The sequence below is a fragment of the Grus americana genome, chromosome 2, assembly GCF_028858705.1.
Source record: "Grus americana isolate bGruAme1 chromosome 2, bGruAme1.mat, whole genome shotgun sequence".
NCBI classification, from domain to species: Eukaryota; Metazoa; Chordata; class Aves; order Gruiformes; family Gruidae; genus Grus; species Grus americana.
Genome location: NC_072853.1, coordinates 104,234,405 through 104,255,658, shown reverse-complemented (window position 1 = coordinate 104,255,658; position 21,254 = coordinate 104,234,405). Strand labels below are relative to the sequence as shown.

Below are 21,254 nucleotides of genomic sequence, written 5' to 3'. Positions count from 1 at the left end.
ATAAAATCTGTTTTCTTGTCTTGTCCTCATTAATTTTTATTCTGATCAATATCCAGTGCATTAAAATAAGTGTTTAGTGCTTCGTAGTCATCAATAAACTTGTAAAAAGAAGAAGCAAGTAGCATTCCTAAACAGAAATGAAGAAAATTTTCTCTTCTGTGCTGGCTTATCCACTATGAACATGTCTGTTCCCTCCCAGGTTCTGTATTTAATGCAAATTAATGTCCTACAAGTATTTTTGCCTATACCTGATAATTTCAAGTGCTTCAGAAGGAGAGGATTATGAGACGATTATGCTTATGATCTTTTTGTAAAACTGCAGCTAGTGAAGGATGGTGAAAGTAACATGAGAATTCTGGTTAAACTGAAAACTGAATTCACCTTTCTCCTAAAATAACAGAGACTTAATTATTTGTTTACCAAACGATTCCAAATAGCTTCAATATTTTGTGAAGTTAAAATATGTTAAGACCCAATTCTATTGCCGCTCTAAAAAATAGTCCTGTTTGATTCTTGCTTCTTGATGTAGTTGCTAAAATATTCTTTCGTACAAACCAATTCTCTAGGTCTCACAGATACCCACATAATCATTGACAGTGAAAATTCACAAGCCAGAAGTTTCAGGGTAGTGGAACATGATTAAAGTACAGAAATTTTTCAAAACCTTCTCTGAGGGACAGATCATTGAAGCTGCTTCCACTACAGTATCTGTTGAGTTCTGGCAACCAGAAAAGTTTTCTCAACTGTGGTACTTGTCCACTCAGTGAAATTGTTTTTTCTTTTCACAAAATGTCTCCTCTTCAACCTCACAAACAGGCTCTATTAATTAATACCATGAAAAAATATGAAGCCAACACAAAAAGTGGGTACATGGCAGGCTGCACTTTATAGAGGCAGGTATAGTATATAGAGGCAGGTGTAGTAAGTATCCAGAGCATAGGTGCTGTGTTCCAACCACATGTGATATGCCTCAGCACAACCCCAGTATTTCTGGCTGGAGGAACACAGTCTGGAGCCTTGTAAGAAAACACATTTAGAAATAGAGGAGTAGACTTCACTGCATCATAGTCTCTGACCCAATTGCCTCAGGCTGGAGTGTTTATTGCAGTGTGCTGGCCCTTAACAAATGTCAACCACCTTCTTTCCTGCAAGTCATTCCCCAAAAGGTCAACCTGGCATTCTGGGTAAGTTTTCACACTCATCCAAATCCACTCTTTGGCCTGTTTGTTTGTCCTGAGACCTTCTTTTCTGTATGAAGAAGTTTCATCCTTTTCACTGTGAATCCTGGAAAGAATGGAGCTAAAGGAAAATCAGTGAGGTGGAGCAAGATGGCTTCTCGCTGGGCAAGCATTACTTCTGGTAGTAAGTGAGTTCTGTTGCTCCAGGGGCTAAGTTAATTTTTTGATCAGATCCCAGATCTGACAGCAGTGTAGCTTCCCATTTTCTAAACGAAAGGCCACCAAAGTTCTGTGACTTTATGATTGTTGGGAAGGCATGATTTTTGCCATTGATTATGCACATGCAAAGTGCTGTTAGTCTGTTTCAGCAACATCTGAAAACAAACTGAAATGAAAATGTCTGGTCTACCAGCAGAAGCCACACAACAAAGTATGTTTCCCCCTGGCTAGTGTTAAGATCCCTAGAGGTCCTACCAAAAATTGCCTACCAGCCCTCCACTGAATGTTGACAGAAGAGGACTGAACTAGGTTTGCCCGTTGAGAAGCCACATCAGGCAAACTTCTCTGCGTGTGTATACTAGTAAAGTAAACAGATCCAGGACACAGAAGACATTTGTCCTGCAGTTTAATTGTTTCCATGTTTCCTGGCCTGGATTCGGCTTACAACAAGTTACGCTCTCCTGTGCAATAGGATGGTCTGAGGGATAGCTTAAGCCAGGGATGGGTGCAATAGGCTGTATGGATAAGTCTCATGCTTCAGGAGTGAGGAGGACAGTTTAGCTGTATGGATGGAAGCCATGCCACTTTACCTCAGGGCTGAGGAACTGATCTAATACAGTTTACCTACCACTGTATGTAGAGCCTACTGGTTCCCTACCACTGGTTTTTTTACTTCCACTTTGAGTGGTGACCTCCTTCTTCCTCATGTACCTTGCCCAGGCCTAGTCTGTTTGCTGGTCATCCTAGAAAGACCTCAGATATTGCCCAGTGTAGAAATTAATACTAAGCAACATCTGAGAAGGACACCTAGCATTCCATTCCACCTGTCTGTTCCCCATCCCCTCACATGGATCAAGCAAATTACTGCAGTAAGCTATAATTGGCAGGGTTGGAATAAAATCAAAATAGCTTCTATAGTCAGAATACATTTCTGTCCCAGAGTACAGATGTATATAATGTCTACTTGACTTAATTGTATCTGAGATAGCATACTGAGATCTAAGTCCTATGGCTGGCATAGGGTCAGAACCAAAGATCTCAAAAATTAATCAGAACACATTTGAAGTAAATGCATCAAGCTGTTACGGACAGCTGTAAAACAGACTTTTTTTCCAAGTGTAGGCCACACAGACTATTTGAAGGCTTTTTAGACTTTTTGTGCTGGCTTGACAGCTTTGGCTGACCACCATTGGCAGACAACGTAACACAGGTGGTATAGCCATTGATACTGATATTGGTTTTTGTTGCAGAGAAATGACAAGGAACAATTATTCTACCATCAGCAGCATCGCAGTAACACTGTTTCTCTAGTCAGTTATGGTACTGTCCTTGCGTGAAAGATAACACAGCTACTGATTGGTCACCCCACTGCTGGCAAAACATATGGAAAGCTTTTCTTTTACCTTCGGTTCCATCAAAGGGGTTAATTTGGATGCTTCTCTTTCACTCTCTGCCCAGCTGCATTTTTCTTTTTTTTTTCAGAAAACTGAGAATTTTTCATCTTTGAAACTTCTTTGCTTTCAAATTTGTCTGAAATTCACAATCAGATTCAGAAGTTAAGGTGGAGTGACAGACAAGATAGGGCATGTAAGCCTTGCTTTGTTAGGAAACCAAACTAAAAATATCTGTTAGATTTAAAGGTTAATGTTATTATTGTAAATAATTTTCCTTTAAGCTCCTAAACCATTAATATCAGAAGCAGAGCTTTTGGAAAGGACACATAATTATTGTACTTTATTGTATTTTCTTCATTTTTCAGGTCCACTTCTACCTCCATCATATTTCAGCCACTTTATTAATAGCATAAAGGTAATTATATCCCATTTGTGTTTGAGTTCTGTTAAGCTTTTTTAAAGTGTACTTTACTATAAATTAAACATAAAACAGTATAGCATGGTGAAATATACAAAACGGATAAGAGCATCAGCAATTACAAATCTATTGATTTCTTAAACTCCATCTGTACAGGCCAGTTTATTACAACTATAGAGATAGCAGATGTCAGAAGTATATAAAGATGACTTTTGAAAAAAGCTATATTACTGAAGCTTTTTGCCTTCCTGGTAGTATTAAAGTGAGTCATAATTCACTGTTACCTAGCATAAGTTGGTATAAATTATCTGCCATAACTGAATGCTTCTGTTTCCATGCCAGCCCAGGTAGGAGACATCCATTACCTAAAGGGCTTCTAGAAAAAATTAGCAAGAATTAATACATGAGGGGGGAAAATCACTTGTGTGTAATACTATTTATCTTTTAAGCACACTGAATAAAATAAAGTGATGGAAACTACTTTTCATGGAATCTCTTACAAGAAAGTGTATCTGATAGACTTCTATGATGGTGTGACTGGCTGGGTGGATGGAGGGAGAGCAGTGGATGTTGTCTACCTCAACTTCAGCAAGGCTTTTGACCCTGTCTCCCATAACATCCTCATTAGCAAGCTCAGGAAGTGTGGATTGGATGAGTCATCAGTGAGGCGGGTAGACAACTGACTGAATGGCAGAGCCCAGAGGGTTGTGATAAACAGCACAGAGTCTAGTTGGAGGCCTGTAGTTATTGATATGCCCCAAGGGTCAGTGCTTGGTCTGGTCTTATTCAATATATTCATCAACGACCTGGACGAGGAAACAGAGTGTACCCTCAGCAAGTTTGCTGATGATACAAAACTGGGAGGAGTGGCCAACACACCAGAAGGCCGCACTGCCATTCAGTGAGACCTGGACAGGCTGGAGAGTTGGGCGGAGAGAAACCTAATGAACTTCAACAAGGGCAAGCGTAGGGTCCTGCACCTAGGGAAGAGCAACCCCAAGCACCAGTACAGGTTAGGGGTTGACCTGCTGAGAAGCAGCTCTGTGGAGAAGGACCTGGAAGTCCTGGTGGACAACAAGCTGAGCATAAGCCAACAGTGTGCCCTCATGGCCAAGAAGGCCAATGGTATCCTGGGGTACATTGAGAAGAGTGTGGCCAGCAGGTCGAGGGAGGTTATCCTCCCCCTCTAGTCCGCCCTGGGGAGGCCACATCTGGAGTTCTGTGTCCAGTGTTGGGCTCCACGGTTCAAGAAAGACAGGGAACTACTGGAGACAGTCCAGCAGACAGCTATGAGGATGATTAGGGGACTGGAGCATCTCTCGTAGGAGGAAAGGCTGAGAGAGCTGGGTCTGTTTAGCCTGGAGAAGAGAAGACTGAGAGGGGATCTTATCAATGCTTATAAATATATAAAGGGTGGATGTCTAGAGGATGTGGCCAGACTCTTTTCAGTGGTGCCCAGTGACAGGACAAGGGGCAACAGGCACTAACTAGAAGACAGGAAGTTCCATCTGAACAGGAGGAAAAACTCCTTCACTTTGAGGGTGACCGAGCACTGGAACAGGCTGCCCAGAGAGCTTGTGGAGTCTCCTTCTCTGGAGATATTCAGATCCCATCATGATGTGATCCTGTGCAACCTGCTCTAGGTGATCTTGCTTTAGCAGGGAGATTGGACTAGATGATCTCTAGAGGTCCCTTCCAACCCTTACCATTCTGTGATTCTGTGATACCCATACCTTGATGTGTTTGGTCTCTCTGTGTTCTATTATTATCCTGACTGCTTCAGGTGACAAAAATGAATACCAATGCAATATTATTTTAACTGTTTCTAAGTGAACAAGATTCTTTATCAGTAGAAGATCTGAAAAAAATTGAATCAAGTTATCATTTAATGATGCCACCAAAAGCAGTGTACTGTCAGTTTCCTTGAAGGACTCTTCGTGCTGTCTGGTTTTCAGATTTTGTTTCTGCTTAGCTGAGGGCAGCTAAGTTGTTCCTATGATATAAAGTGCCCCATACATGCATAACAGAGCTGATACGGCTTCTTTGATCTTATAGAGTAGTGTCTGTAGTTTTACAGCTTTAGCTACAAAGAACTCATTTTTCATCTAGTCCTTCATTTCTGCAAAATGGCATGCCATACAGAAAGCTTTATAGTCCTATGTACTGGGAAAATAAAAAGAAGAAAAGTCAGAGGAGGAGCTATACATAGCCATCTCTACTGGCTTTCTGCAGCTACCTGCCATTCTTGCTTTACTCTTTGCCTCTTCTATTCACAGGTTTATTTCTCAGAAAGGTGAAACAAAGGAGACCAAAAAAAGTTGAAGGGAAAAACACAGCAGACAAACAGAAGGAAATAATGTGAGGAGGAACCTACAATTGCTGGGGCTCATTTTGCACAGAGAGATAATGACTTAGTATTTAAATGCTTCTTCTTACCTATCACTCTGTTCCCCAAACTAACTGATAATCAACGATGAAGGACAGGACAAGATACGCAGTTCAAAGTGTCTGCAGTTTTGTGTGGTGTCTCTTCTGTTATCCTGGTACACACTCCCACCCTTCTCTCGCATCCTATGCACAGTAATCTTCACTTTGCCACATACTTTTACTGTCCTTTCCATGTCAATCTTGCTTTGCTTTTTCCTTGATGACAGAGAAAAGCAGAAAGCCAGGCTTTTATGCTTCCTCTGACTTTTTCTTTGCCTCTAGCTACAACACAGAACAAGGTTTTGCTGGGTAGAATAGCAGGAAACAGCATCAGAGGCATTTTCTCTGCCTCCTCCTAACCTCACCTCCCCTAGGCCCTGCCCTGAGAGAGCCTTGCAGCCTCAGTAGAGAAAGCATTCCTCTTCATTCCATATCACTGAAGGAGGAACTGATGTCAAAAAGATTTCAAGTAGATGCTTTTCTTTATTAAGCTTAGAGATTTCATGTAACTTTAAAAGATCAGTGCATAGAGTTCTGATCTCACTTCAGCTCAATGTTTTGAAATACGTTCTCTTTCAAGGGTGAAAAAGGAGACAACGGAGTCACTGGTGTAAAAGGAGAAAAAGGAGAACCAAACGGAGGGTTTTTTCTGACAGGACCCCCTGGACCTCCTGGAAGACCAGGATTAGTTGTAAGTTATGCAAGTTGTAGAATAGGAATATTTGTGGGTACACATTGTTTTAATTTAGAAGGCACTAAAAAGAGACAAACATCAAGATAACGCTAAGAACTATATAAAAACTCATATGCTAGCCATTAGGTGAATGTGAGAGTTGCGTTAAGCATAAACACAGACATTTTGCTGTTGTGCACAGAATTAATTTGCTATGAAAAATTGATCTAACGTTATGCTCGGCTGTCTAATACAACTATATCAATGTATTGGGTCTGGCTGAGATGGGGTTAATTTTCCCCATAGCAGACCTCATAGTGCTGTGCTGCATATTGGTAGCTAGCACGATGTTGATAACACACCAGTGTTTTGGCTACTACTGAGCAGTGCTGGCACAGCACCTAGGCTGTCTCTCCAACATATCCCCATCCCCCCCCGCAAGTCCCCCCAGAAGGCTGGGGATGGGCAAAATCTTGGGAGGGGACACAGCCAGGACAGCTACCCAAACTGACCAAAGGGATATTCCATACCATATGACGTCTTCTCAGCAATAAAAGCTAAGAGAAGGAGGGGGGTGAGGGCATTCATTACTTACGATGTTTGTCTTCTGGAGCAACCGCTACGTGTACCAAAGCCCTGCTTCCCAGGAAGTGACCAGACATTGCCTGCTGACAGGAAGTAGAGAATAAATCTTTTGTTTTCCTTTGCTTCCTTGCACAACCTTTTGCTTTTGTTTTATTAAACTGCCTTTATCTTGACCAAGTTTTTTTCCATCTTCTGTTTCTCCCATCCCTGTCCAGCCGAGAAGGGGAGTGATAGAGCGGCTTGGTGGACACCTGGCATCCAGCCAAGGTCAATCCACCACAATCAGTAGGTAGATTGATGCTATTAATAGCATTACAAATTAAGGCAGTATATATAACTTGTGACGCTACTACTTATAGCAAAATATGCTATATAAAGTTAGACAGAGGCTGACTTGAAAATTATTTGCCATCTAAATGATGAATTTTATTTTTTATTCCAATAATCCAAAAAGATGAATGAAAAGTCCAGTGTGTACCTGTCTAAATCATTCTTGTAAAATTCAGCCACTGTCTAATCTCTACCTAGTTGTTTTATCTTCTCGTAATTGCCACCACAGCTGCTTTGGAATCAAATGCACTTATTCTTTGGAAACTAGTCTATCCCTGGAATCTGGCAACAAATGTGTGTAATGCATTACTCTGTGGTCATGTTCTGTGCCAAGGAATGGCTGGGTCACAGCTGAGGATGAAATGTTAGGTTAGCAACCTCACCCTCAGAAATTCCCCTGATGCTATTCCACATTGCTGAGAACCATCTTCCTGTTTAGAAATTCTTCCCCTGGCAAGAAGGAGTTCAATGGCACAGCTGAGATCCATCGCAGACTGAGCTCTCCTAGTCCAGGGTCCAAAAACTGTTCCATGTATGAGGGCCAGTTTGAGCACAGGGAGCGCAAACCCTCCTCATCCCAGCTGAGGACACGCTGCTAAACTGGAAACATAGTGAGCTGGAACCTTTTTGATCTGGAAGACTGGCAGCTGGAGAGCTTAAGGGGTATGAGCTGACATTTGATCACAGCAGTCAGAAGACAACGTTCATCATGAGGCATACACCCTGCACAGACACACTTTATGTTAAAGCTTTCCACCATGTACCTTCAGACAAACTCATATCTTATAAGCACATCAAATCGAGTAGTTTCAGCATGAGCGGAGTTGAGATCCAGGAGTTTGAGAGTACTGTTGAGAGTTTTGCAGATATCAGCTACTTGGGAGTGGGTGTCAGAACTTTAAGAAAGCTTTCTGAAAAATTCTCAAATTTAGTTTAGTATATGGTCAAAGTTTTCATTTTTCATTAATATCTATGCCTCCTTGAAGAAAATTACGTACAGATTCATGTCTAAACTGTGGTGTGGTGGCAGGCCTTCAGAAGATGTTGCCACCAGAGATGAAAGCCCCGCAGCAGTGAAACGGATACACTCAAAGAAATACTTCTTATCACTGATAGGGACCAAAAGGGGATTCAGTTGTTGGACCTAGAGGACCTCCAGGATTACCTGGCCTACCTGGCTTACCAGGATATGGAAAAATTGGACCTCCTGGCCCACCTGGCCCACCAGGCCCACCAGGACCCCCTGCAATATATGGCTCAGGTGAGAGGGTGTGATTTTGCTTTTCATTGTATATGTGAGTGCATCTGCCCATACACACTGCCACTTGCTTTACGTACCTGTTCTTCTGCCTGCCCACCCACTCTGCACACCTGAACCAGGTTGCTCCCATCTATCCTCTTGCCCTCTACCCATTTCTCCTGGGGGGTGAGTTGGAACTGGGAGCACAAAACGGACAATTTCTCTGCAAACAATTTTCACCGACTAGTGCCATGGGAGCACTATTGCATGAAAAATCTCACCGTGTCTGTGTCACTGTGGCTGTGACTGGAAGGAAGTCTACATAATGGAGACAGGCTGCCTTGAGAGCTTTGCAAAAATCTATCAAATTGAGCAGTTGGCTAAATTTGGGAAGATGTTAATGTGGGCCAAGATGCTGTTCTTGTGGTGAATGGAGTTAAATCCAGTTGGTGGCCGGTCACAAGTGGTTTTCCTCACAGCTCAGTACTGGGGCCAATTCTCTTTAATATCTTTATCAATGATCTGAACGAGGGGATCGAGTGCACCTTCAGTCAGTTTGTAGATGACACCAAGTTGGGCAGGAGAGCTGATCTGTTTGAGGACAGAAAGGCTCTACAGAGGGATCTGGACAGGCTGGATCAATGGGCCAAGACCCACCTGTATGAGGTTTAACAAGGCTGAGTCCCAGGTCCTGCACTTAAGTCACAATAATCCCATGCAATGCTACAGGCTTGGGGAAGAGCAGCTGGAAAGCTGCGTGGTGGAAAAGGACCTGGGGGTGTTGGTCGATAGTCAGTTGAATATGAGCCAGCAGTGTGCCCAGGTGGCCAAGAAGGCCAACAGCATCCTGGCTTGTATCAGCAATAGTGAGGCCAACAGGACTAGGGAAGTGATTGTCCCCCTGTACTCGGCACTGGTGAAGGCCGCACCTCGAGTATTGGATTCAGTTTTGGGTCACTCACTACAAGAAAGTGCTGGAGCGTGTCCAGAGAAGGCCAACGAAGCTGGTGAAGGGTCTAGAGAACAGGTATTAGGAGGAGGGGCTGAGGGAACTGGGGTTGTTTAGCCTGGAGAAAAGGTGGCTGAGGGGAGACCTCATCACTTTCTACAGCTCCCTGAAAGGAGGTTGTAGCCAGGTGGGTGTTGGTCTCTTCTCCCAAGTAAGAAGCGATAGGACAAGAGGAAACGTCCTCAAGTTGTGCCAGGGGAGGTTTAGATTGGTTATTAGGAAAAAATTCTTCACCAAAAGGTTTGTCAGTCATTGGAACAGGCTGCCCGGGGAAGTGGTTGAGTCACCATCCCTGGAGGTATTTAAAAGACTCTGTAGATGTGGTGCTATAGGGACATGGTTTAGTGGTGGAATTGGCAGTGTTAGGTTTACAGTTGGACTTGATCTTAAGGGTCTTTTCCAACCTAAAAGATTCTATGATTCTCTCATATAAAGGCAGTACCCGCAGCAGAGTTTAGGTCTAGAATGAAACTGCTGGAGAACTGCTTCTAGAAGCTAGGTGTTATGCAAATGCTGAATAAAAACAAAACTTTGGGTGGGTTGGTTACTGTACGTTTAATGATTGTCAACTTACTGGATTAGAAAATGAGTAAAATGTGGCACAAATAGTCACATCAGGGGAGAACTTTGCAAACAAGGTGGCACTGGAGCTTCGGATGCATCAGTCTGTTTCCTCGCAAGATCTGTGTCTTCAGTATTCTAGTTTGGGGTGCAGACCTCTCTGTCTCCAATTTGTTCTCTCCAGGTATTTCTTGAACCTGGTCAGACTGGTTTATAAAGCTGCCCAGGGACAAGGTGAGACTTCCAATGTGTCATCCACTAGATATTATTAATTGAGTGTCTATCAGAAGTGTTCATCCTCTGAAGAATATTTGAGAAAGAAGAAATCCTTAATATTCAATGTTGGAACATAGGGCTGTACCTGAATTAGCCCCTGATCATCATAATATGGACAGATCTTCAGCATCCATAAAGTCCATAAAGGCCTTCAGCCCTTTTCCTGTGTAATTTATATTAAGCACTTCTGAATATTAGCTAAGAGACCCAATCAGACAAAACAAATTATCATTAGTACTCCATCCCTATACTTTGGTTTATCCTCCCTGCCATTAGTCTTCATCATCTTCCTACACATTTTCCTTTCTGCTTTGTAAGAAGCTTCTTTAGGCAGCACACTGATGGATGTAATTTTACTAAATTTTATGAACATAGATGTTTATTTATTTCCTATCTTCAAGGCACAGTTATTTCTGTTAAAGGTCTTACTGTAATATGGGGCTCACATACTGTAATATGGGGCTCACATACTGTAATATGGGCAAAGAGGAATGGCTTATCTGCAGATAAATAGCGCTGAACACTTCTGAGAACTGAACCCATTTCTCCTGCCATTGGCATGAAGGAATTGCTCTGGAGGATCCTTGCGAATCCTTCAGAGCATAGATTCTTCAATTTGTAAAAGGTGATTTCAGGGCTCCTCTGGGTTTCACAAAACCAAACATTTTTGAACACTAGAACTTGCACTTATTGGTGCAAGTATTAATTCAAGAGTTACAGATTGTTCAAAGGCAAGCTCTGGAATGCAGCGGTGCTCTCAGGGTTAGCCTTTACTGATTCTTCAATGGTTCAAACTATATTTTAAAAATGTGTCTTACAATCCTTTATTCAGACTATCAAACTACTTCAGAATGGAAAGATACAATAAAAGAGAAGATAACCAATACTTTTTCTTCACTGAATGTATTTGTGGGGGTGGAGGGGAATCTATAGCTCCACTTTCACTGAAGATCACTGTGATCCTGATTCCTTTAAAAATGATGAAGGCAGAAGGTACACTCCTTTAGCTTATCTTCTGTTACTCTCCTTCAGTCTGTTTAGTTGCTGTATCCAGTAAGCCGTGGATGAGTGGACTTTGGTTATTGTGAGGAGGGCTACCAGATGTGCTCACCAAAATTTCTCCAAAGGGTGGTTTCAGAGAATATTCTTACATTCCTCCATTTCTTCTTCACTTTTGAAGAGTAATTCTGTCCGTATTTGGGATGATAGCATTGTTTGCATAGCTAAGAGCAGGTGAGCACCATTTTCAAGTGCCCAGCAAGGTAGCAACTGGGGAGTGGTTAGGGGCTGAACCTTGCAGTTCTTTGTGCATGTTTCATACTCCAGATTCACAAGCATGCTAGGACACCCTAGACTTCCCCATGCTCAGGTAGTTTGACAACTATCCATCAACTATTAGAGCTCTTTATGTCATACTAGCTGTCATCATGCCTTTCTGTTCCTAATCAGATTTCATACTGAGCCTTTCATATTCCCTCCCAGCAGTATACCAGTGTACTCTCCTGGATATTCCTGGACCTGTTTTGTTGCCCCCACTTTGAGTCTCTCTTTTCATCTACAGAGGGAGTTTCTGCTTATACAAGATCTGCCCAGATCTCAGCTACAGAGTCATGATACTCAGCAAGGTCCACATGTAGAGAAGTACTTTCTTCTAAACAGCTTCAAAGTTCCATTATCATGATATGCATTTGCATTAGATGCTTGCTTTCAGTCTTCCATATCTTTCCTTCTTTCCTTCCTTAAAAGAAAGCAGTTTTTACTCCAGAAAACAGGGACTTGCAGCTCAAGGTGAGGAAATTCAGTTTTGGTACTAGGTACTAGATGTTGTGGACTGCAGTCTTAGAAGTTCAAGTTCATGTCACTGGAGAATTCTTTGTTGCTTTGAAACATAAGCTGAGCTTACACTTGTGAATTTTTTATCTAAGGAAAAGCTCATTTTTGTTTACTTTTAGAACAAAAGACATAATCACTCCCTCAAAGCCTATATGGGCAGGAGCTGAAAGTTCTTCCTCTTCCATGTGCACATCATTAGCAGCTAGAAGAGCATTCTGGTCAATTTAAGTGGATCTGGTTCTCCATTTCCAGAGTATCTACAACAGATTGCAATCTGTTGAACTTAATCTCCCAAATAACACAGAAAAGACTAAGTTTCACCATTGCTTTTAAAAAAATCCTTAGAATGCATTTGCTGTAGTTGGCTTGAACACAGCTATTCAGAACTTGACTATGTACGGCCTATGGCTATTTAAAGCTCCCACTACTCCTAGGCACCACCACTAAGTCCTTTCTTTATATCACTCACATTCTCTCTCAGAAAAGGTGACCTTCAATGTGTATTGTATGCTTGTTTTATTTTAGCAGCCGCAATGCCTGGGCCACCAGGTCCTCCTGGAGAGCCAGGGTCACCTGCAACCAGGAATCTGGTAAGACAGCAAAATAAGGAAGTTTGCCATTGAAACTGTGCTTCAAATCTTTTAGTGGTCATTGGTAGCACTGAGAGAGGAGGGAAAACTCTGTCCTGTTTTTATTTATTAGAATGTTTCTGGTTTTCTGAACCTCACAATTTTTCGGCAGGGAATCCATATAGCTAGGAAAAGTGATGAGAGGAGAAGGCTGTCCATTGCCTTGTTACTAACAGCCTATTCAAACAGATGCAAAGACTGATGGCATGCTAAAGTAATGGAAAGGTGCATATTCCATGTTCAAAGTAATGTCTCTGACAGAAAAGGCAACTTAACATGCTGAGATACTAGAATAAAACTGCTGAATGCCCAGTTTCCATGAAAAAAACCCCCACTTTACATTACTGGATTAAAACCCAGTAATATAGGTCATTTGATTCTAAGAAGAAAACTGTAAATTTCCATAGCAAATCTAAATATTGTTGTGCCAGAGAATATATATAAATTTTTTTCCTTTTCTTAACTGCAGGAATCAAATCAGAATTGTATCCCAGATATCCATGCAGTAAAAATGACAACTAAGACTTCTGTCTTGTTAATTTCTAAGTTAAATATTCGTAGTTGCTGGGGGGAAAAAAAATCAAGCTAGCAGAGGGGGTTCACTGCAAATTTTTCCTTTTCCACATTATCACATTATGATAGAAAAGCAAATTCACTGGATATCGTGGGCAATCATTTGAGAATGCACTAATAAACAAGCAAACTTTCAGATCATCTACATCATATCAAATGAACTTAGAAGAATTTAAGTGCAAGTTTCTTAATGCCTTCCCACCATAGTGTCATACCTCTGCTAAGTGCCTTTTCTCATAGAAATTCGGGACCTGACAATGATTACAGATTAGGGAAGAAACAGATGTTCAAACACTGGTGCCCCAAGGTAGAGGACTGTAGTTACAGGCTAGGAGCTACTGTCTCAGATAGAGGATCCAAGCCCACCAAGGTCAAAACCAACATTAAAAAACAATATGCAAATCTATAGTAGGGTCTGGATGATTCATAAAGCATTAATATGCCTTCTGACACTGAAGAAATGAGAAAGAAATTACATTCAAGTGTCAAGAAATTACACTCTTAAGAAACTTGCCCCTGATTTTACATTACCTGAAATTATCAAACAGATTGTAGAAGCAACCCATCTTAGGGAGGACTGTATTCTTATCTTCAGGTGACAAAGATGGAGGTAATAGGCTCAGACAGACATCAGTTTAAGCCTCCTGAAAATCTATAAAGGAGCAATTGAAAAATACTTGCTGTGTACACTAGAGGCATCTGGAAACATAAAGAAATGGATGGAAGAAAACACTCTTAAAGAAAGGAGATCACAACACACTAAGAAAAATATAACAGAATTCTAGAAGTATCATCTAGAATTGTGTGTGATATTTATAAGCCTTATCAAATCTCTTCTGACCTCTTCCATTTTGATCTAGTGTGCTAAACTGTAGAGGTGCAATGATCTTCACTCTGTGCAAAATTAACTATTGGTGTAGTTCTACTACAGTCCATGGAATGATGATGCTGGTATGCCACAGTAGCAAGATATTTATGTTACTGAAGCTTTTTGTATGAAATGACATAAAACTGGCTTCATGAGTATTTCCTGCAGAAGAAGCCTTGACATTTACGTGTTCAAACGAGACTTCAATTTAACAATTTAACTTGCAAAATGTTTTATGTGCCTGATGAAGTGTGTTTCATTTTCCTACTTGACAGGTTACGACATTCCAAAACATTGAGGGTATGTTGGAAAAAGTTCATTTGGTAGCAGAAGGTACGCTAATCTATCTGAGTGAAACCAGTGAGGTTTTTATCCGTGTTCGAAATGGATGGAGAAAATTGCAGGTACTATTGCACTACATCCTAATCCTTTCCAATTCCCTTACTCAAAATGGAGTTCCTGCAAATATTTTTTACACGGGTGTAGAAGTATGGGTGCAAAGATTCCTTTTTTTTTTAGCTCAGAAGCTCCTGGTGATACGGTTTTGTTTGCTTTTCCTTTTGGGTTCTTTCAGCTTGGTGAGCTAATTCCTATCCCTGCTGACAGCCTTCCTCCTCCAGCCATATCAAGCCATGTAAGTACAAAATATTGGACTGTGAAAAACTGAGTCTAAATGTGCAAAACCAGGTGATACATTTGGCAGAAGATGCAGACAGATCCCTGCACAACATACATGATTTTCCACTGAGACTTGTCAATTCAAAATAAGCTTGCAAATTGGCTCAAACTCACCAGTCATCTGTTTCCATTATCTTCCGAGACTCCGAACACTAGAGAGACAAAGCAGCATCTACAAAAAGCAGAACAAAGCAGGCTGCCTACAAAAACCCCACCAAAACAGTAATCTGTTTTGTAACACTGAAGTCAGTCATGTGAAGCCCTGGTTGCCTTTCAAGGAAAATCAGTAAAGTGTTTCTGAACAGCAGGTTTTCTTTAAAAAATTATAATCCTGTATTCAAGGTACATCATCATCACCTGCATGTAGTTTATCCCAGAGTGTCCTGAGGGTCTTGTAAAGTCTCAATTGTTAGTTTGTACCTGACCCCATTCTGCAAGTTATTGTACCACCCTGCATGTGAACATGCTGGCTATCCCAAAAAATCACAGGAGGATGAAAATCAAGATGTGGCGAAGGGGATAGAGAGCAGTTTCACTGATGACAGGTTAATTGATCTGACTGCTGAGATAATGAAAGGGCAAGAGAGTGCTAGGAAGGAGCAGTGAGAAGGAAGATGGCCAGAAAAAAATAAAAAAGTTAGAGTAGGTCAGAGAGAAGTGCATTGGCACACTGGGAAAATGTCTAGAGCTCATGTTACAAGAAATTGTCTGCAGCCCGCAGCTGACACCACAGGAGTTTCCCAACTGCTACAGTCAGTGGCTTGTTACTTATACTCACCATAACTAGAGAAGAAAACTTTGCTGTTCCTGAAACAGCTCTTGAAGATCATCAACCTTCTGGTCTCTACATGCCAATTGCTTAGGAGAGGGAATCACCGAGGCCTTGAGAAATATTCCCACCCACTACATTTTCTGTTTCCACATCCTCCTTACCCTTTCAGTTTCAATTTTCTTGAACTGGTCTTCCACTCCTTGCAAGAGCAGGCTGTTCCTATGCAGGACTTCAGGTGCGATTCGGCACTGACATCAGCTCTGGCAGAGCAGTGTGGAATGGGTACACTGAGGTCTAGCAAAGCAGCTTTGGCCAGGACAGCTTTCAAACACATATTTATGTGACACACCAAACTGATGATATGTAGATAATGTATTCTGTCTATACAGTTTGGGTTTATTTTTCAGTTTCTCCAGTGTTCAATGTTTGCTTTATTTAGAAAACTATTGAGTGTATCTGAATAACATGTTTAACATATCTGTTTGCATGTGTTAAAATAACAGGGATTTCAGTCTCTTCCAGCACCGAGTCCAATATCAAATCTGAACAATGGAAAACCAGCAGTAAGTATGAGATCTGTATTGCAACTGCATAGCTGTGGTTTGAAACACGGTAGTTTGCATCTTGAGGGAGATTTGTGATATTTCCTCTTCAAATTCATAGATTTTACTTTAGAAATTTACAAATACACTCCTTTAACTGGTTTAGACAGCTTGGAGACAATTTTAAACTGTTACCTCCAGATCTATTTTCATCAACCTAGCCCCCTTCCCATCTCAAAGGAAAAAAAAAATCCTGATTCTGAGTTAGGAATACCTCTTCACTTCGTGATTCAACCTACAACACACAGCAATTTTTAAGTCAACAGCAGTGATACAATTAAATCATTAAAATTTCAGTAGACTGTTTTCTGTCTTCCTGGTGCTGCTTGTTTTAGGTAGACACTTTAGAACCTAAGCCATCATTTAAAATACTTTAAAATATTTACACAAAGAAAGCAAGGTAACTGAGTTATAGCTAAAAAACCCCAAAAACAAAAATACCCCACCAAAAAACTCAATCAAACAACAAAAATGCAGATCAGTTCTTGCATCTATACTGTTTGACTTAAGCATGCTACTTTGTGTATTTGGTAACAGTGAATTATTAAATGGTATATGGTCATGTCTTACTACTTATTTCCATGCTTGTAGGATTTGGTATTTTGTTTGTGTGAAAGCTCCAACACTTTTGCTTAAAAATATTAGGTGCTTTTAAAATAATATTATTTTTTAGGAGTGTAAAATCTTCATGGTTTCCTTAATGTCCAAAGATAAATAGGTATTTCTGCTATGGGTCTTATAGCTTTAAGAAATGTAATGTTATGGCATCAAATAACTTTCATACCTGCTATGAAACATACTAGTTCTTCTGCTGGCAGGAGGGGCGGGGGGGGCAGGTCTAGTTTGTTTCCAATATATGTCTTCCTTCTGTTATAAACTTCAAAAAATAACAGTGACTTTTCTTCTTTTTTTTCTCCAGCTGCATCTGGTGGCTTTAAACTTGCCATTTTCTGGTGACATACGAGCAGATTTTCAGTGTTTTCAACAGGCCCAGTTAGCAGGTTTGACATCTACCTACAGAGCCTTCCTCTCATCACATTTACAAGATCTGGCCACAGTTGTCAGAAAAACAGACAGATACCATTTACCAATAGTCAACCTTAAGGTAAAAATGAGTACTTAGTACATGTTATATTAGGATAGGCTGTAGGTACCCCAAAATCTTGGAAAATGGCAAAAGTGGAAAGTGTCAACCCAAATTGCATCTTATAAAGAAGCAGCTTTGCTTCATATTTCGCAGTCAGGTTCAAGAAAAAAACAAACGTAGTGATAAAGTAGAAAGTTACAGACTGTCTCACATTTCCATTACATTTTCAGTGGTTGCTTGTTTCAATACCCTAAGACTAATGGTAGAAATAAAGCCATGAGAATAGCCTACTTTGAGCAGATTGCTGACAAAGTAATAGTAGAATGTTCAGCTTTCTGGATATTTTTTATATCAGTAGGGAAACGGCATCCTCATTTCTCAAAGATAGCTATTATGTTCTACCTTCTCATATGATCACAGAGTATAGTAGGCTAAAATTACTATTTTTCTCATTTCTAAAGGTAAAGGCAAATTTTGTGCTTAGGAATGATGCTGGATTTACCCCAGTGAAACTGAGAGGAGAGTCTGGAGCATGAGTCATTTTGTGGTCTCACATAAACAGACACACTCTAAAACTGAGGAACACAAACCATGTCTCTGTAGCATTGGTTGGCTCCCAGAACAAACAGCCAAAGAAACCTACAGGAATAACACATGATGTTTGGAATATGCTGAATGGATGCTACTCTGAAGCACATGCAAATACAGAGCCTTGTAGACAAATTTGTAAAGACAATATTGTTTCAACTTTGACTGGAAAAACTTAAAAGCCGTTTGAGAGGTAGCCTGATGCAAAGCTTTTGCCTTGAATATTTGCAACAGTTTTCACAAAATTGTGGCCTCAACAGAAGTTCCAATACAAATTATTTCTATACTTTCTCTATAGCTACAGTAGTTAGAAGCAATTTTTCAAACAACAGCCTCTTAGACAATTAGGAGGAAAAGGACAGTGGAAATGGAGATGATCAAGCTGAATATTTGGAGTGACAATAGAACAGAGATGCAACTGTGAGGCAAAGGCGTGGATCAGAGAGCTGTTAGCATAGATGTGATAGATGAGACAAGTTTGTTCAGGAGCATCATGCAGAAACTGATGTGAAAGCTGGAATCATAAGTGTCTTTAAATGCAGATAAGATTTTAGATGTATAGATAAGCCTGTAAAAGTCAGGTGTGATGTAGATTTTGGATTTGTTTTGTTTGTAAAAGTGTTTTTGAAATTTTAACAGGGAGAAACACTTTTCAATAACTGGGAATCTATATTTAATGGCAACGGTGGACAATTCAACATTCATGTTCCGATATACTCCTTTGATGGGAGGAACGTCATGACTGATCCATCTTGGTGAGTTTATGTTACCATTTATAAGTTTTACATGACATTTATTTTTACTAGGTAGTACAAGTAGCAATATCTTGGGTTACTAGAAATGTGATAAAAATTTCTCCCTTTCCTTATGCCATCTTTCTTTCCATTTCTGATATCCTATGAATGGGATATCAGGTTGTCTTCTTCTTTTCTTCCTCTCCTTTCTCTCTTCATCTTTCCCTACCCACTGTTTGCTTCAAGCAGAAGGAAAGCAGAAATACAGGTCACTACACATACAGGTGTGCAGTTGAATAAAGCCAAAAAAGAAAGACTTTTTTGTGAAATAACTTCTTAACATTACCTTTCAGGCCTCAAAAGGTAATATGGCATGGTTCAACTGCAAATGGGATCCGACTGGTTAGCAACTACTGTGAAGCCTGGCATACAGCTAATATGGGAAGTATGGGACAAGCATCACCGCTGAAGACGGGGAAACTTCTTGATCAGAAAGTATACAGCTGTAGTAATCAGTTTATCGTTCTCTGTATTGAAAACAGTTTTGTATCTGATCCCCAAGGAAAATAGTTCACCATAGGAATAGTCCATTTTATGACAGAAAAAGCTGACACTGAAATTTCATTTGTAACAATGTAAATATTTTATTTTTTGTAATTGCACATTTCAGGAAAAAATAGCCAAAGAAAACATACCTCAACATGAACTGCGTTGCAGTTCGGTAGAACATCCAGTGCACACGCAGCTGACTTAAAGGCCTTCTTTCCACTTGAATCCCACATGGTTCAAAGTTTGCCAACAAGTAATTCACAGCCCCTTGTCTTTCTGGCTGAGCTGAAGATCACTTAGGGGCACGAGTCAAGCGTGGTCTATGGGGAAGATTCAGTAGCCTGTCCCATAAGCAGTATAGCTCAGCAAGGCTGCTGCTTCTTCACAGCTGAGACGCTGCATGCTCTATGCTCTTCTTTTCACTTGCATAGATTTTTAATACCCAAGGCACTGTTCATATATATACATACTGTCCCTGAGCAAATAATGGGAGGCTGTTAATATCTTACAGGGCTGGAAATTTCAAAATAAATTTCAGAACAAAGGTGCTCACCTCCTTTGAGTTTCAGTGGAAGCTGAGCACCTAATGCCTGTAAGCTTGTACATATTGCAGCCTGGAGCTTACACGTACATTTAACAGCTTCCACATCTTCAGCTTTTTTCTTCACAGATTCTAGGCATAGGGCTTTATGCAGGAGGAGTGAATTTCATCTAGAAAAAAACCTGGCCCTTATTTTGGTGCTATTGTTACCAGGAAACCTGGCATAATGTTAATAGAAAACATCCTGTTTTACTGGTAGAACTGTGCAAAGTAAATGCAGACAAATGAACCATCTGACCTTTATTTCATTGTGTATTAGAGGAAGCCATTTCCTGTTGTGGCAGACTGCTGAATGAAAGATGTCTGTCATAGTTTCTTTAAAACAGGTTCTAGACATTGTTATCCCACTAAGTTATATGTAAAGTGATTTTCCTTTTTGTGAATTTACCCTTCTGGCATTCACATAATTAAAGAATTGTTAATATAAAAGAACAGCAGCAATGATAGGAATGATCAGTAAATGCTAATATTCTTCACAAACAGTATCACCATAATATCTGAAGTCTTGCCTATTATTTGTCTACTGCATACTTCAAACAACATATTTACTTATATTAGGCAGTAACTATGGAGGTCAAACTCCACATTATCATTTTTTAAGATTTAATCTAGAGTCTGTGTTGGAAATACATGTTCATTTGCTGACAAATAGAGCATTAAATTACTAGATAGCTACCTTCAAAAGACAAAAGCAAATCACACTTACTCTAAATAATATATATATAAAAAACAATATTGTGAAATGCAGCTTTATTTTTCCAATTTGCTATAAAAGCTTATTTCCCAGGGCCAGCTGAATCATATCTTCTTTTTTTCTTGGAAAAGTCACAACTCCATTATTACAACATGGTAATGAGGCAAAAGCAGTTTATATTACATTTAAAATGTATGTATAACAATTCACTGCACTCATTTATAGTCCATTTCTCTAAAATGCTGAGCACGCTGATGAAATGCCAAACTCCTTCAGTTCTCACAGTTGGAAGAGTTGTATACGTATGGCAGGATTTCACTCTGAGTCACAGAAGGTTCAAGGGGGAAAATAAAGTGCTTTTACATGCTTCCAGCGGGAACGATCTACCTTTAATCCTTTAATTGTTGGAAGACGCTCAGCTCGACGAAGTCATGACCAGCAGGGTTTATCTTTGCAGCCAGTCATCACCATCAGTTCTCCTGAGCTAGAGCCAGCCATCAGGGAGCTGGCTATTTCTTTGCCTAGAATTCCAGTGACAAGAGGTGGGGGGTAGATGGTATCACACAGAAGAGCTGTGTGATGCAGAGGGGAGAAGACTGGAAAAAAAAAATGCAGTTTTTAGGAGATACTGAACTAGCGTATAAGTTGGGCCCAGCAAAAATGCATCCAGAATTCTGTTTGTGTTGATCCTTTCACAGGGCTAACCCCTCTCTGTATCCTGAATAGCTGCTAAAGC

General features: G+C 40.4%; 1 protein-coding gene across 7 annotated transcripts in view; it reads left to right on the top strand.

The window, feature by feature from the left end:
• LOC129203530 (collagen alpha-1(XV) chain-like) overlaps positions 1–20,887 on the top strand; it is a 159,491-nt gene extending 138,604 nt beyond the window's left edge. For 5 of the 7 annotated variants that reach the window (XM_054818144.1, XM_054818145.1, XM_054818142.1 and 2 more), the window contains 10 exons: positions 3,157–3,206; positions 6,217–6,327; positions 8,341–8,485; positions 12,669–12,733; positions 14,489–14,617; positions 14,788–14,847; positions 16,167–16,226; positions 17,185–17,370; positions 18,580–18,695; positions 19,028–20,887. In XM_054818144.1, the coding sequence (XP_054674119.1) occupies positions 3,157–3,206; positions 6,217–6,327; positions 8,341–8,485; positions 12,669–12,733; positions 14,489–14,617; positions 14,788–14,847; positions 16,167–16,226; positions 17,185–17,370; positions 18,580–18,695; positions 19,028–19,244 (1,139 nt within the window). In that variant the 3' untranslated portion in view covers positions 19,245–20,887. The remainder of the gene's footprint in view (positions 1–3,156; positions 3,207–6,216; positions 6,328–8,340; positions 8,486–12,668; positions 12,734–14,488; positions 14,618–14,787; positions 14,848–16,166; positions 16,227–17,184; positions 17,371–18,579; positions 18,696–19,027) is intronic. The other 2 variants (XM_054818141.1, XM_054818146.1) reach the window with 2 other exon arrangements.
• Positions 20,888–21,254: the final 367 nt, after the last annotated feature.